Below are 16,841 nucleotides of genomic sequence, written 5' to 3'. Positions count from 1 at the left end.
TTTATTACTGTAGCTATTTGCTCTGTGTGCCACCATGTTTCCACCATGTTTCCCTTTACAATCCAATTTCTCCGGATTTCTCTATCTCACATCCACATATGTACAACATGTTATTACTCCTGTTTGTTTATAGGCTAATTGCAATTGATTTATCAGCCTCGATGATAAGATAAAACTTTATTATTCTCAGAGGAAAGTCTTTGATGACAAGTGTCCTCTTTCTTTATATGTTTCTTTATAAGTTCTCTTCTCTTCAACACAGGGTGAGTTTAGCAAACTCTACAGTCCCAGACTGCCTTTATTTCTACTGCTCTGAACTATAAACATGTTGTGTTGTGTGGTGTACCAGCTACCATGGCAGAATGGATGTATTAGGAGTCCAGAATGGGGGTAATAGAGCAGGCATCTATTAGGTTAGTCCATACATTTGTAAGACACCATTAAAGCTACATGTTTGGCAGCATGTTTCATGTTTGTGGTTGGATCTGACAGTGACTCCAGGAATGTGGGGCCAGAAGCCGATTCTCTAGTTTGAGGTTTAATAAGTTAAATAAACTGCTCAGTGTTCCTAGGTTACTCAGTGCCTCAATAACAAAACAGGACAACGAATACCAGCACTGAAAAAGCATCCAGCCTTTGTCTCTCATATATTCTCTTCCAATGATGATGTTGGAAACTCTGAGAGATGTTGTTCCTTCCAATATGAATGCATTTGGTGGGACTAATCCATGTCTTCCAGTGGAGTTTCCAGTTCCAAACCTATACTGTAATCCTAAGAGCTCACACAGGCACTCTAAGGACCCCCTCATCTCTGCCATGAGTCAGTTGATAAAGTGGTGTATCTTATTGTCACTGATGAATCTACATCTCAAGAGCTCAATAAAGTACAATAACATGTTAATATGACAAGCAGTCATTTACAGTAGATGTAAATACCAGTCCCTGGCTGAACTTGTATGACCCAGAACAACCCAACATGTTTACACAAATAACCCAACATTATTATTAAAACATCATAATTAAAACATTATTCCAATATGGAGGAAAGAGGTCGCTGAGCTACTACTGTGCCGCCGCGCGCCCTCCCACGCCTCGAGTCTCCCCCTGCCGTTCATTGGTCCATTCAGCATCTTCAGCACCACGCAGGCTGAACAGCGACACAGCCGCGCAGCGCGCGTCGGATGAGGATGCCGCGCGGCTGCACGGCACGGTTACTATGACACTGTTTATCTGATTCTTATTTAGGCCTCGTGACATTGTTCAAATCGTCTATAACAGGTGTTTACAGTCGGGATATTTGTAGCTCCGTGTTTGCGTCGGTTGAGTGGGGAGCAGCCCGCCCGTGTCTCTGCAGGAGGACGCTGTGTTTTTTTCTCTCTCCTCATCACAGATGCTCGGATTCACAGCTTTCGTTTCTTTCAGCGGGTTCATCTCCCGCGGAGTCCACAGACATGACGGACTGTAACGCCGCCGCTCAGGTTATCAGCAGCAGCAGCATCTCATGTATGGTGCCGCATCAACAAGCGCCACTGCCGCCGCCCGACCACCGGGTCCCTCCGTCGGCACCCCGGAGCGCGCCGGCTCGCCTCTTGTGACATGACAGCTCGGGGCAGAAAGAAGAGGATCAAAGGTTACGGGCTGGGTTCACAGCAGGAGCGGGTCAGATCAGCGAGGGGGTACCCGGAAGCTAACAGCGGAGAGGACCCAACCACATCACTTTATTAATCTCCAGAGAGGTCAGAGCAGCGGGTCAGCCTGGGACCCTGGTCTCACCGGACGCCTTATTGTGATTCTGATCCGGGTCTTCAGCGTGGTAGCACCCACCTTTGCCTTACAGTGCCATCTGATGCACGGCCTCATAGTGTTGATACTGGTCGAGTCCCGGTCAGCCGCGCGCTTCACCCGGCCTGTCAGGCTCACTTGGCTGCTCCTGACCATCACCTTCACGTGCACAGCCATGGGCTGCATCCAGAGCATAGCCTGCAACAAGTCACGCATTAAACGGGAGAACATCGTGGTGTACGACCTGTCCGCCACCATAGACCACTGCCCGACTGTCATCGAGGAGAACTCCCCAATAGTGCTGCGATACAAGACGCCCTATTTCAAAGCCTCCGCGCGGATTGTGATGCCTCCTATTCCCCGCAGCGAGACATGGGTGGTGGGCTGGATCCAGGCGTGCACACATATGGAATTCTACAACACCTATGGAGACGTCGGCATGTGAGTTCACACCTCTGTCACCTGAGAGTTAGTACACCTCTGTGACGTGATTTAAATAACGTGTTCATCATCATCATCATCATCATCATGCTTTGTGCATCACTCTGAGTTGCACAGAGGAGCATTTGTGCACGCAGCAGGTTAACTGTGCTTGTCAGCCTCCTTCATTCAAAACGCCCACCGACAGATTCTGTTCCTGTGACTCTGGCACCTAAATAGAAAAGCTGCTATTAGAGGAGCTAAACAACAGTTGCTGCTCTAACACTCAAAATTTGTGCCCACAGAAGACATGTCCTCCCCCACCACACACACACACAGTGTCTGGGAGGCATATGTGAGGGGGTGTTTAATCTGTGGGTGTGGGTGAGATGGGATTTTATGTCTGGGTGTCATCAGATTGGTCATAAAAGCACAACAAATAGATGGAAGGGGGCCACCAGATAATCCACTGACACACCAGATTTACAAACACTGACTGTTGTGTCGTTGTATGCTGGTGTTTGGATAAGGACCTTAGTGCACTTTTGATATTGCAGTGATCATTATTCAAGTTTGAAAACAAACCATCTGCTGCTTGGGGATTTGTAGCCTTTATGGCAGTAATGCAGCTCCACACAACAAGCTTTGGATAGACAGACACCTCATTTACCTCAAGGTTATTTCAGTAAATGGCGCCTTGTTTCACACTTCCTGTCTCTCCTGCAGGTCAAGCTGGGAGCTCCCTCAGCTCCGTGAAGGCCTGGTGAGGGCCATCAGTGACTCAGACGGCGTGAGCTACCCCTGGTATGGAAACACCACAGAGACCGTCACCATAGTGGGTCCCACCTCCAAGCCATCCCGCTTCATCGTCAGCATGAATGACAATTTCTATCCCAGCGTCACATGGGCCGTGCCGGTCAGCGAATCAAACACGCCCCTGCTAACTAACATCAAAAGGGACCAGAGTTTCACCACCTGGCTGGTGGCACTCAACACCACATCCAGGGAAAAGATCCTGCTCCACACCATCAAGTGGAGGATGAGGGTGGACATCACGGTGGATCCGTCTCAGCCTCTAGGTTCCAGGGCTCGGTTAGTGGGCCGGGTGCACCAGGACCAGCCACGGGTGCTGACCCGCATGGAGCCCATCCCTCCCAACGCAATGGGGAGACCCAATGCCAATGATGCCCAGGTTCTGATGTGGAGGCCGAGGAGAGGCCCTCCACTGGTTGTCATACCACCCAAGTAAACCTGAGAGCATCTGATTGGCCCCTTTTTTTAATATCACAGTGGGACACTTCTGCAGTAAAACAGCAACAAGATAATCAGACAAAAAGCAGACACATCCATAAGCAGGCTGGGCCTTGTTTTAACTGTTGAGGGCACGAATCAGAGTCGCAGTCTAAAATCTCGAGGGGACAACTGCCTTAACTCCCCACCGCTGCCTTTGATGATACAGAGAGTATGTTGGTCGCTGCTTCGGGTGCTGTAGAGCTGTTGGATGTGCAGGCCTTCACTCCATGTGAGCCAAGTTTCAAAAAAACGCCATCAGTGCTGGGATGTGATGCAGACCTGTACTGTAGCTACTCAGGCCCAGAAGAAGAAGAAGAAGAAGAGAAGTTACAAAAAAGTCAGACAGTTAAAAAAAGGTTTGTCAGCCTTAATGATGACATATTGAAGTGCTGTGTGAGGAAAAGTGTTGAGGAGGTGCGACACCGCTGTGGGGTGTCTTCATATGGACAGGGATAACTATACTCAACAGTGGATAATGTGAGGCATGAGTGTATATTTGTGGTCATGGGATTACTATAGTGGAGCCCGGGGGTCGGGTCCAGGCGTGCTGCTGTGTCACACCAGACTGCCTCACACACACACACAGACACACACACACAGTGGGCCTCATTTGAAGATTGTCCACACAGTGTACATGCATCCTCAGTGCTTTTGACATATCACCTCGGGTTTAGTCATGCAGACATAATGAAGCCTGCAGTAGGATTTTTTTCTCCCCACCGAAAATCATAAATGGATAGTTCATCTGAGCTGCAGAGCTGCTTCTCCGCCAGCCTTTTATAAGCCGGAGATGCCAGTTGATAACAGCTTTCAACAGTTAAACGTGATTTTGTCTTAAATATATCCCAGTTAATTAGATTTGTCGGCTGAAGGTGGTGAGTCTGCCAGCAGTGGCTGGAGGAGCACAAACAAACTACAATATGTTGTTAATGGGTCAGTACGCCGTGATGAAAGGATCAAGTCATACAAATTATTTAAAAAAAACTTCTGTTCCAGCCGATCTCTGAGATTTTAAAAATACAACAACAATTCACAACAATTTCACTTGTTTTTCTAGAACAACACAAAAAGTATTAAATAAAAATCAGGATGGAGTCTGAGAGCTGCAGTGAAAGAAGAGTGAAGATCTGTAAAAGCTAGCATGCATGGCTAGCTTTTGGTTATATGACTTTTTGACCAGTGTGTATGAATATCAATTAATTTCAACAACAATCAGCCTCTTTCTTAACTTGTAAAATAAAACTTTCTTAACTGCAGAGAGGCCACCAATCAAACAACACTCTTATTTTTATGGAGGTGACTGGAGCATCTTGAAAAAAGCTCCAGCCCCTAATGCTAAATTGTATTGTTCACATACAGTGTTGATGCTTATGTAGCAAGTATGAGATGAACCATTTTCATTTTAGCCTGTTAGCATGGTAACATCATATTTACTGGTAGACTGACTGGATCTCCCCTCAATCAACCCAACATGATAAAAGTCAGTTGATCAGCAGTTATTGTAATTCATCCTCAGGCCGAATGTCTGTAAAACCCCTTTAAGATGTGTGCAGTATTTCAGACAGTTTCTTGTGCCAATATGATCTTTTACAAAGTGTGCGTTAATGAAGATTAATGACTGAACAGTGCAGAATATGAGTGCTCTGCCTGCTGTGTATCTGCTCATATAGTCAGAGACAAAGCTCACACTGAAGTGCTGAGCTGGTCCTGATGAGACGGAGATGAAGAGAGATGGATGATGTAACCACATTATCTTCCCCATGCTGCTCATTATTACTCCTGGTGCAAACCAAACGAGCCTTCACACACACCCACACACATACATATATATATATATATATATACATACACCTCATCTGACACTAGAGCCATGATCACCAGGGAGGCCTGTGCAAGCCCTGACGCACACCCTAATCAGACAGAGGTGTGACGGATGGAGAGTTTAACAACATGCCTTTTGTAGCCATGACACAGGAACAGGTTGTGAGAACCCACACTGACAATCAAGGGAAACATCTGAGGCAGCACTTGCGAAAACCTGTTTCACATGTCAATGAAAACATGTTTATACTTGACCACGAGGGCACACAGTCTGTCTGCTGTCTGTGTGCATCAGGGCCTCAAGTGTCTTTTACAGTAACAGCTGTGCCTGTAGAGTCAAAGGTGGAGCAGCACACGGGCCTTTACGAGGATGTGCGAGTTCCTTTTTGTTCTGACTTGCGCAGTGATTGTTTTAAAAAAATGACCAGGTGATGGTGTTTTACAGCGTTACAATCCTAATGAAGGACATAGAACTCTGCCGTGGTGCAGTCCTTTCTCTCAGACTGTCTGGCTTTTGCATGCGGTGTTTTTAAACTCATTAAAAGAAATGCCAAAAATATCCAGGTGTGAATTTATTCATGTAACGCAGTTTCTAAGGCAACATGCCAAGTACAGCCATGTGTAACTGTGCTATTGTTATGGTGGTGCAATATTTTATAAAATGGGGGGTAACATGGCTTCATAGTAATTTACTCTTCTTTTAGTACATCCCTATAAGAATAAATAAGGAGGCACGCAAAGACACATACAATAAAGGAAACATTTTTCTTTTATAAAAGATTCACATATTTCTCATAAAATAATATTAATTATACCCGCTTTATCCCAAAAAAATCAGGAAATAAAAAAAAACAGTCTGCGCTTACTTCCAGTGTGAGTACTGCCTCACAGATGTAATCAATAGTTCAATCAGATCAGGCTCTGTTTGGACCACCCTCAGTAACTTGTTTCAAAAGCAGAAGCTGGATGTTGACCCGATGTATAAATTAAACAAATAAATCATTTATATATTTGGAGATGACAATTTAACCTGTGCCATTATTTACACCCGGCGTTAAAATCATTTCAGGTTGTACAAAAAAAATTCCACGTAACACATTAACACCCTACCATCTCAGTCCAAGAACTAAATAATCAGTATCTCACATAATCACCAGTTATTACAGCATCAGAAACATTTCATTCATGGATTTTAAACCTGGGCTTTCTTTTTCCACCTTATTGGGTCAAGTATAGGCAGAAATGTTTACAATGTTTGGAATCAGCCAATATTGAGAAAGTAAACAATAATCACTGATCTACAGCCTGGTAAAAGTTGCCTATATGTGTGTCATCCATCTTTTTATGTAGTCTACAATGAGTCAGTATGAGCATGATTATGCCGTTTTCTTCCTGCAACTCATAACGATATGACGCCACCAGCTGAAAAATCAAGTGCTTTTTGGACAAAAGACAAATATACCTTTATGTTAATATTAGACTGACTCCAAACTGACTTTGTGTTCCTACTACTAATCTATTCAGGAAGGACTGGAAAATATGGCCCAGGTGTAAAAATGCTGAAATCATCCTATAATCTCTGTCTCAAAAAACGCAGCTTTGAAGGAAACTGCCTCTTTTATTGTTCAGGTGTGATTGACATGGCAGGAATGGTGACTGGTGGTCAAACTAGTTCAACACAATCAGTCTGTCAAGCTCTGGAGGTGTTCCAGCTCTAATTACAGCAGAAAAGAATACAATCTCGTTTTCTTCTCTCGCTGCTTATCCTTCTCCAGCTGAGGCACTTTTGGTGTGAGACCCATCACAGTGCTGTGCTTGCTCGTTTTTTTCCTTTCTCTGCTTACCTCCCCTGTCCCTACACTTCTGCTCCTCCTTTTTTTGTAATGTATAAGGGAGACCTTTCCCCTCCTTTTTCTCCTGTCCTCCATTCACCCTCGGCATCTTCAACATGACCTCCTACTGCTGCTGCTGCTGTAGCGTGAGCCGTGAGGGTCCTACGCCCTGCTGGGGTTAGGGGACGGCTTGCCTTCGTAGCCGTACAGGAAAGTGGCCACGATGACCAAAACGGCCCCAAGGAAGAACACACTGTAGATGACAACAGACCACACGATCATTAAAAGACAAAAAACAAAGGCAAAATACAGAGAGAAGAAAAAGGCTCTTTTCTCTACCCAGTGGGGTCAAAGTCCTGCAGCCAGAAGTACGATATAAGTGTTGACAGGATGATGGAGAGTGATGTAGCGAAGCCCTTGAGGATGTTGTCTGCATATTTGATAACTGCTGCTATGACCAGACCACCCAGCGCCTGGAGAAACAACAAACACACAGACACAGATGGACAAAGGCATGACCTGAAGGGGCCGAAAGGGAGACTGATCCACAAAGCTAAGCAGCCTTTGTGGGAAACTCTAAATCACAGGCAGTGGAGTGAGAGTTACCTGCAGCGCTACCACAGACCAGGTGACGGTGTTGTATCCCTGAAACATTCCTGATTCTTTCACTCGCTCCCCGTCGTAGGCCAGCATGCCGAAGATGCCAAAAACAAAGCCGAACATCCCTGAAACACACACACACAAACAATACGTGAGTCGTGAGCTTGAGGTCTGACAGATGTTGCTGATGTGTGTTGCACTGCCTCAATCATCCATCTTGATTATCTGACTGACCAAAGTCAAGTCATGTGTCAAACATGGCAGCTGTGGTTTACTGGGTGTGTTTCAGTCTCTGATACACAAACTGTACGATTGAAGGGGTGAAGTCACCTAATGGTTCATGGACTATTATCAAGTCTTCTTGAAAGGACATGGCCAACTAGAAAGTTGTTGTTGTTGTGTGCACACTGGAGAAAGCAGGATAAAGCATCTGTCTCTCACATCTATTGTGGATAAACTTCAACCAATCAGGTCACTTCTTGCCATCATCACCAAACCTAACTCACTGATAACTGCTGCTACTTCCTCATGGGGTGCTAAAAGGCTTGTTCAGACAAACAGCCTGAAGGCTCACATGATGGACTGTATGATTCTGTGACCTCATCAATCTGCTACTTCACAAGGAAACTTCTGCACTGGTTTCACTTGTTAAGAAGAACGCCCTTTTCTATTATGCAGCTCTGGCTTCAACTAGCAACTTTATTTGTGATTAATTTAGCGATTAAGCTCCCACCTGATGTCGGGGACATCCTCGAATTGCTTACTTTTCAGAATTCTAGACAATCTACACAACAGTGATACTTGGCAGACTAATAAGATTCCAGGGGGATTAATAAATTAATCATTTCAGTCGTTAATTTTAATTTTCTTCACCTTTACAACCAGCCATAAACAAAATCCACTGCATTTTCTCCTTGCTGCAGATCGCAGTTGTTTTGCAGGTGAAAAAAAAAAAAGCTCCCACCAGGAATTGCAGGAGACTTAACGCACGCCTCACACGTTCCAGGGTAAAAATAAACTAGACAGGAACATTCATCTTAACAGAAACATATCAGAGGGTAAAAAGCCCAGCTGGCTCTCTGTGTAAGCAAGAGAGGAAACTGTACACACAGGAAAAACCTGGAGGCAGCGCCTTTCTCAGTCCGTTTCAGCAGCAGCATGTGATATCGTTATTCTCTGCCGATGGACCGTCATATTTTCCTCAAATATTTGACTATTTCTACTTATACTGTTCATGATTAGAGCTATGGTTACTGACCCAGCTGGATGTTGCGGATCCAGACGCTCTGCTTGCTCTCCTTCAGGATCTTCTCGAAGTAGACTCCAGCGAATCCGCTGGAGCAGCACGCCACAAGAACCGCCGCAACACCGACAAACTGGGAACCTGCAGACAGGGCCTCCTTCTCCGGGGCCGCAGCAGACTCAGAGGGCCACTGCAGGCAGAGAGACACTTCAATGAATGCTAACTTTAAAAGGTCGAGGTAGTTTTGTATTGAACAACAGAACAACAACCAGCCACCTGAATACAGACAACATGATGAATCATTTATTAATGGTTAACATTGACCGGCAGATCCCTGAGAATCCGTAAACACTGAAATATATAAGCAGGCCTCTTCACAGCTTTGCTGAGTTGTAAAAATACTGCAAAGTGTGACTTCTTGTGTCTTTTGCTGCAGTAAGCAGGAAAATATGTGTTAATGCAAAAAAACCATAAATGATGATCTGTGGTTGTGCGGAGCTGTAGCTGAGGACGACGTAACAGATGCTGTTTGTTTTTCACGACCCTGCAGCACAAACTTTGGATGGCGAAAATGAGACGCTGTGCTAAAACAAAACAGGCCAATTATTTCTGCTCTGACTGATGTTGTTGCTCTTCGCTCCTGTTTTTGTTGGTGCGGTACTTGTTATGGTTCAGTCACATGCATCATGGTTACACTGTGGAGAGTAAATGCTTGTCTGATCCTCTAAGAATCATCTAAGAAGAAGGTGTAACCCGACATCCTCCTTCCTGCCTCTGTCTGAACACTCTGTCAAACCTGCTGTAATACGAGCTGCCATTTTCTTTGTTTGAGAAAGGAGGAGGAGGTGATGCAAAAACAGCTGCTCCTCCTCCTCCGACACATCCCTCATGACCACTTATGTGCCAGTATTCATTCAACATGGATTACTCATTTAACCCTCATTTAGCTGAGTTTCTGTTCTTCAAAGATTAAAGATCACAATAATCAGAATGAATAAAAAGATCTAACTCATCTAAATGAGTAAATGCTCAAATGAAGTGGGGTCTAAAACGCTGCACACAGTTTTAGTGAATATGAACCTTTAATGTAAGCAGGTAAACTGAGCTATGCGTCACTGTGGTGAAAGCTTAAGTGAGCATACAAACAGCCAGTATGGAGTCATCAGTCCACTACAGAGCTTTCTTGTGATGATGCACAATTTGAGAAAGCATGTGAAGTGGTACATGCATCTTGATATTTCCTCTCTCTGCAGATGAGAGCCTAAGACAACAAAGAGTTGCCCAACCCTGCAGTTCCGGTTTGATTTCAAACCTTAACCTATTGAATGAGCACATTCAAAGGGATTTAAATGGAGATTATCCAGAGGAAGTTTCACCACTGTTCACACCTTTGTTCATGAGAGTTACAGGTCATTAATAATATTTTAGTTGTGTGAGTGTAAGTGGATATTACTAACAGACACGCTTCAATAAAAACCTGGAACTCCCACCAAAGAAGAGGCCACATCTCTTCAAGAAACCTCACACAGGTCCAGCTTCCTTTGTTTTAGCACTGAGATAAGATTTTTGTGAAACCTGTATGTGCCTCCTATCCGAACAACACCATATAGAAGATAATGTTGCTGTATAAGCTGTATAATGTAGGCATTTCACCTGCACGAGAGCCACTCCGGCCATTAGAATCAGCAGTGAGAGCCACTGGTAGACGCCCAGCCTGCGGCCCAACATGGACACTGAGAACAGAGCCGTAGTCAGGATCTTCAGCTGGTATGTGACCTGACAAACAAAATCAGGAGAAACCAGTGGGGTAATGTGCTGACAGGTTCAAGGAGACACATCAGCTCCGGTATGTAACACACTCAGGCTGCTTTATCACCTCCTCAGCTGTACCTGATAAGTGGCTGCGTCCAGGTTGGACAAGGCGACATACAGCAGGTTGTTCTGTAATGTGTAGATGCCCGAGGGGATCGCCAGTTTGAGAGTTTCTATTGGTTTGTGAAGGATCTCCTGGCGTAGAACACTGTTTAGAGCACGCACGCTGTAATCTAAGAGATGAAGGCAGACAAGTGACAAATTAAAAGTGATGCTTTGAACATTTTGAACAAAATATGTTTGATTGTACTGAAGTACAAGAAACTTTTTTTAAATTATTTTCTCCCCTTTAAAACAGTGGGTTAAATGTCCACTTGTTTAATGTTTACCTGAACACTGCTGTGCTTAAAGTCTACAGCGGGACTTCTCTATTTGGATGCAGTGATTTTGTATTCGTTTGTTAACACTGTACTGTAGGAAAGATTGGAAAGGTGGTTCTGAGACGCTGCTGGTTGCCATAGATTCTTTGCTTTGTGTGGGTCAGGCTTTAGGCTCGAAACATTTCAAAGCAACAGAGGAAATCCGACAAACCTGTGGTGTCTCATTAAAGTTAACAAGTGAAATACTCAAGTAGAGTAAGGTTTACTGAGCTCTCTCTCTCTCTTACTTTCTGGCTCGTAGTGATGTCATCTCGCTACAGATTAATAACTGATCAATGACTGTAAAACGCTGGTATGTTTGTCGCTGCGTGCACTCACTGTGCTCTTTGAAGACGAGCAGCACACAGGTAAAGATCTTCATCACTTCTGCCACCACCACAGCTGAGGAGGCCAGGTACCGGGGGCCGTCGTTCTGCAGGGTACGAGAGTACCGCATAGTGAGCACCAGGGAGGTGGTCTGGAACACCAGCACGCCCAGAGACAGGTACTTCAGCCGGGGAGAAGCCATGGCCACTGCTCGGTGGGTAGATGCACACAGAGCTACAGTGAGAGCAGCTACAGGCAGGTTTTTCTACACAAAATTACAAAGAGCTGGTCTCACCTTTACTATCTTTCCTTTATAAGCTTCAGAGATGCAGATATTTGTCTGTGCATAAAACAAACCCTCTCTGTGTGTTGGTGACAGACTCACAGACGGTCAGGTACTGGTGGCTCAAAGCAGCTGTCAAAACAGCAGCGCTTCAAGTCCTGGTGTCCATTGACCCGCTTTGGATGTCAACCGCCCGTCTGATAACAGCGCATTATCTTTACAGGCCCCTCACACCGACTGTCGCTTCATTATCTGACGCCGCGGTTCAAACTACCGCCGACACAGACAGTAAACTACACACGGAACACAGCAGCGCAACGAACAAATCTCATGCATGTAAAATCCTGAATGACTTCCGCGTTCGCGTGTCTTCTTCCTCGTCTTGTCGTCATGGCTTCCTGTGAGACGCAGCGCCCCCTGCTGGTCCGGCAACACAATGCTGCATCAGGCCTTTAATAGAATAGAATAGAATAGAATAGAATAGAATAGAATAGAAAATACTTTATTTATCCCAAGCTGTTGCAGCAGCAAAATACAGGCAGTCAAGCATACCCAAAAAAATATACCTCTAATGGTAAAAATGAGAGGAAATACAGTCAAGATCCTCAAAGGTATGCAGGGTGTGAAGGCAGGTCTCAATCCACAATATTTGTTGATAAAATGTTTTAACATCCATCATTATTTAAACTTTTTATTAGTTTGGTTGCCCAGCAACCAAACTAATAAATAAACTAATAAAACTAAACTAAACTAATAAAACTGTGGGTTAAATTACCAGTAACTCTAATGTTCAGCTGACCAATTGCTGCATTAATGACTACAGTGGGACTTCTCTATTTAGCTGCAGTGAATTTGTATCCCCTTAGGATTATAATTGTTTTTTTTCTCAATGATCACATTTTTTGGAGGCCCGAACATGCTCCAAAACTCAAAAACACTTAGTAGGTGTATTTTGTTTGTTTGATGACTTCAGAAACAAACATGGGAAAATAGCTCCATAGCGCCGCCTAACGCATAGCCCCTCTGGCCGGTTTGACACAGGATCATGTATCAAGTGGTACACATGTGTTACCCCAACATGTAGTCTTTTTTTTTTGCAATTTGTGCCTGCACAACGTTCCACACCCCACATACTTCATCTAATTGAGCTGTCCACTCAGGACACCATAGGGTATAAACACATTCCAAAACTCTTATAATATACTCTTATATAATATATACTCTTATATAAACTCTTATAATAATACAAAAGTATTATAGTGTGGCCGGGGTGTGGCCTCAAAGTTCGGCGATTTCACAAGAAACAGGAAGTCCCTATAACTTCTACGTTTACAATGAGCTAAAAACTGATTTTTTTTTTAAGTTAAATCAAGCGGACCGAAGAAAACAAGAACAAATGACTTTATTCTCTTTATGTCTAATTTCAGAACTTGTAAACATACCTCACATTGAGCACTGATGCTGTGCATAAACATGCTGAAGTGATATTTCAGAAAAAAGAACATGCATTCATAAATCTATGAAGATCTGGGCTTTATTCAGTAAACATATTTGGTTGATCTTTTTTTCAACAGACAATTTATCAATTTTAGTTCTACCTTACACAGACATGATGACAACTACTTCATACTGCATGTATATTATGGGCTATTCGGTTAACACAAGTATAGTAAACAAAAAAACATTTTATATACAGAATATAGACACAGCCTTCCTTATGTACTGGAACTGATGCAAACTGACTGACTGACACTAATGTACAGGATTTGTCAAACTGCCGTGAACGTTTTATTCATAAAGATGCAAAAGTAAATCCACTGAACACTTTTTTTTTGTAGTTACGGGATGTGTGTGTCTAACTTGAGAGTAAAACAATTAGAACACAATGAACATTTTTGGCTGAACAAAACAACAATTGGTCTTAGAGACACTGACGTTCCTTTTTATGTTTCAAAACAATGATTGTCTGTGTTTACAGAGCCGTCACACAAAGCTATACGCCACATAAAGAAGGAAGACAAATTAAATCCTTACGCGCCTCCAGACTTGGTTTATGAAACATTATTACAAAAAGGTGCAGAGACACGCTGATTGTAGCTAAGCAAAACTGGTTATATACATTTTGGAAGAAACAAAAACTATTTAGAAAAAGGCCGTTCAAAAACATGCGCCTCTGTAACATTCAGAATCATTCATCAAGTGCGAACAGTATTCATATATATATAAAAAAACATTTCAACATGTTTTCAGCAAATTAAGCTCCATTACATATAACAAGCAGAATATGCTTTAAGTGTATGTACATTTCATCACACGACACGCTAAGACACGGTGAAAGCACAGTAACAGAAAGTGTGACAAAAGTTTCTGAATGAATCCCTCAACACACTCCTTTGTAAGTCTGTAACAGTACCTGCCTTCAAAACATTACACCATGTGTGGACAACGCACAAAAAAAAACACATTTTGTTTGAGCGTGCAGACATGTAATGTTTGATGGGAAACACTAATATGTAGCCACTAACTGTAATCAATACATTTTAAATGCTTATATGAGAAGCAACAATTGCCTCCGCATGTATTTGTCTGTATGTGTCATTTTCTTGGCATTTTCTAGTCATAAAACAGCGTTTATAAAAAGTCTGTTAGCATTAATAAAAAAAACAGAAAGTAAGTACTTTTGCTTTAAGAATAAAAGCATCAACTGAACGTGACACAACGTAATAAGAGTGAACGGGTTCGATGAAGAGTTAGTATCAGCAGGCTTATAACACCTGGACAACACATTAGGATAGCATATAGCAGGAAGAATGAACAATGTCACCCCAAACAGATAACATCAACCCAAAGTCCACAGCCTGATCTCAGGGTCCATCTCAATAGTCTGTTTTTCTGACCCCTGTTGGCAGCTCCTTGATGATCCCTTAATGACAGTTTTTGGGGTTAGTGCCAAAGGATCACTTGAAATTCATCTTGTGACAGCAAACACAAATTCCTGCTACTGAGAACCTTTGATGTTCAGATGATAGTACTCAATAATGTACTGTAAAAAACTACACTGCTTTCTTAAGTGCAATGTGAAGAAAGTATAAAAGGGGAGGTGATTATTTTCATAAAGAACAAACAAAGAGAATTAATAAGGGGTGGGAATAGCATTGAAGAATTGTTGATATTTAACTCCACAGAATCCCACAGTCAGTCTGTTTCTGCAGATCTACGCAAACACCTGCATGTTTCCGATCGGAGGCTGTTGAGAGGCCTGCTGCATCTGTTGCGACTGTGGCTGCAGCTGTACCTGCTCTGGAATGTGTGTGTGGTGTGATGGCGGCAGTGCATGGTGGGAGTTCCCCATAGGAGTTGGGCTGGTGGTGACATCAGACCAGTCTGAGTTGGAGTGTGGTGAGGAGGAGGACCAGGGGTCTGGGGACTCGGGTGAGGGGGTGAGATAGGGATGCTCACTCGGTGGGTGGGCAGAGTGGCCAGGCGTGGTGCCTTCTGAGCCAGCAGTGGTGTAACTGTGCTGGGAGGGGGGTGTTGGGTATTTATCCACGGGGCTCTGCATGGGTGGATAAGAGGGCAGTGGCCGAGACTGGCCCTCGATTGGTCCGTGGCCTCCATGGCTGACGGTATGTGGGTGCTGCAGGGTGTGGGAAAGCCCATGCGACATGCTCATCTGTTCAGGCATCTGGTACATCATACTCTGGGTGCAGTGGAGGTGGCCTGACCCCTGCTGGGAGTGACCTTGATTCTGGCTCTGGCCCTGGGCCTGGATGACTTGTACCTGTCCAGGCTGTGGCTGCTTCAGCATGGCCTGGCTTGCTCCAGGGGCCATCATCTGGAAGGTGACGATGGGTGGCAACTGCTCCCTGCTCATGGTAACATTCATGGGTGTCAGCATTGTGCCCTGACTGTGGTGTTGGGCCATACCAGGATGGGACCCAACCATCTGGTGCGGAACAAGGCCAAACATGTGGCTGCCGTAGCTGTGCTTGGACATGCCCACCCAGCCCTGCTGCTGTCCCAGCATGTGGCTGACAGGGGGCAGCATTGGTCTGGAGGTGGGACTGCTCAGGAGAGGGGGGGAATTTGCTGTGGTGGAGACAGCACCAGACACGTCACCTGTGTAGGAGTGAGGTGACTCTAAGGAGTCGACAGGCGACATGGTGACGGAGCTTTCTGGAAGTCCTCCTGCAGCCTTGACACCATTCGTGCTCCCTCCCCCTGTACCTCCACCACTTCCTGCTCCTACTCCTGCACTGAACCCAGGTGCCTCTCCTCCAGCAGGCTTCTTCCTTCTCTTTGTCTTCATATCTTTCAGCTCCTTAGCTCCACCTCCTCCCACTTTCGCTCCACCTCCACCCCTCCTGGTCTTTTTGCCCTGGGGTCCAGGGCGCATTCCAATGAAGCCGGCTCCATTTGCGCTGCACATAACAGAAGAGTTTCCACCTCCACCCATGTGGTTAGGCCCATTGTGTGGACTGTGAACCAAATTGTACTGGTCCAGGAGACGGACTATGTCATGATGCATGCGTTCTTGAGCAGTATCACGGGGAAGTCGGTCCAGATGATCAGTGATGTCACGGTTGGAATAGTGGTCCAGGAGGACCTGAGCTGCTTCAAAGCTTCCTTCCCGGGCTGCAAGAAACAATGGTGTCTCCTCCTGTAAGACAGCAGAGCATTAATTTGCTACTCTGTGGAACACTACATCTGAAACAGTTAACAAATAGGAAGGTTTTTTCATTTATGCTGCAGTGGGACACTGTAGGTCCTTTACACTCAGTTTCTGCAAAACAATATGCACTTTCTGCACTTTTTTGACCTAGTCATGTTAATGATGGACCACAGGGTGGTGGCTTGACTAATCAAGAGGAATTTGAGAGATTTCTGTGGATGTGAAAACATGTAAAGTGTCACAATATTAATTAATACTTGGATCATTTTATTGTTTTTACTTTTACTTTACCATTGTATATCTTCATATTCTACAAGCTGCATGTGTGCAAGCTGTA

At 44.4% G+C, this 16,841-nt stretch overlaps 3 protein-coding genes across 4 annotated transcripts in view; 1 reads left to right on the top strand and 2 right to left on the bottom strand.

The window, feature by feature from the left end:
- Positions 1-1,846: 1,846 nt before the first annotated feature.
- On the top strand, positions 1,847-3,451 carry fam78bb (family with sequence similarity 78 member Bb). The gene is made up of 2 exons (XM_028404358.1): positions 1,847-2,223; positions 2,929-3,451. Exons 1-2 carry the CDS (start codon positions 1,847-1,849, stop codon positions 3,449-3,451), a joined length of 900 nt encoding a protein of 299 aa, XP_028260159.1.
- A 2,616-nt stretch (positions 3,452-6,067) lies between these two features.
- slc35a3a (solute carrier family 35 member A3a) lies at positions 6,068-12,214 on the bottom strand. 2 transcript variants are annotated; one of them, XR_003670534.1, is made up of 9 exons: positions 11,845-12,214; positions 11,562-11,756; positions 10,882-11,036; positions 10,645-10,767; positions 9,007-9,181; positions 7,755-7,873; positions 7,488-7,621; positions 6,723-7,401; positions 6,068-6,533 (listed from the first exon to the last, which is right to left on the bottom strand). XR_003670534.1 is itself a non-coding variant. In XM_028404621.1 (8 exons), the coding sequence occupies exons 2-8, from the start codon at positions 11,749-11,751 to the stop codon at positions 7,311-7,313; spliced, it is 987 nt and encodes a 328-aa protein (XP_028260422.1). In that variant the 5' UTR covers positions 11,752-11,756; positions 11,845-12,214; the 3' UTR covers positions 6,068-7,310. The 2 variants fall into 2 exon arrangements, 1 of the variants encoding a protein (XP_028260422.1); XM_028404621.1 differs by having other exon boundaries at positions 6,068-7,401.
- A 1,134-nt stretch (positions 12,215-13,348) lies between these two features.
- The window catches only part of notch2 (notch receptor 2), a 35,317-nt gene continuing 31,824 nt past the window's right edge, over positions 13,349-16,841 (bottom strand). Inside the window, exon 35 of the mRNA XM_028402939.1 lies at positions 13,349-16,492. Within this exon, the coding sequence (XP_028258740.1) occupies positions 15,047-16,492 (1,446 nt within the window). The 3' untranslated portion in view covers positions 13,349-15,046. The remainder of the gene's footprint in view (positions 16,493-16,841) is intronic.

Source organism: Parambassis ranga, chromosome 4 (assembly GCF_900634625.1).
Source record: "Parambassis ranga chromosome 4, fParRan2.1, whole genome shotgun sequence".
NCBI classification, from domain to species: Eukaryota; Metazoa; Chordata; class Actinopteri; family Ambassidae; genus Parambassis; species Parambassis ranga.
Note: the sequence above shows the minus strand (reverse complement) of the source record. Positions and strands in the feature narration are given on the sequence as shown.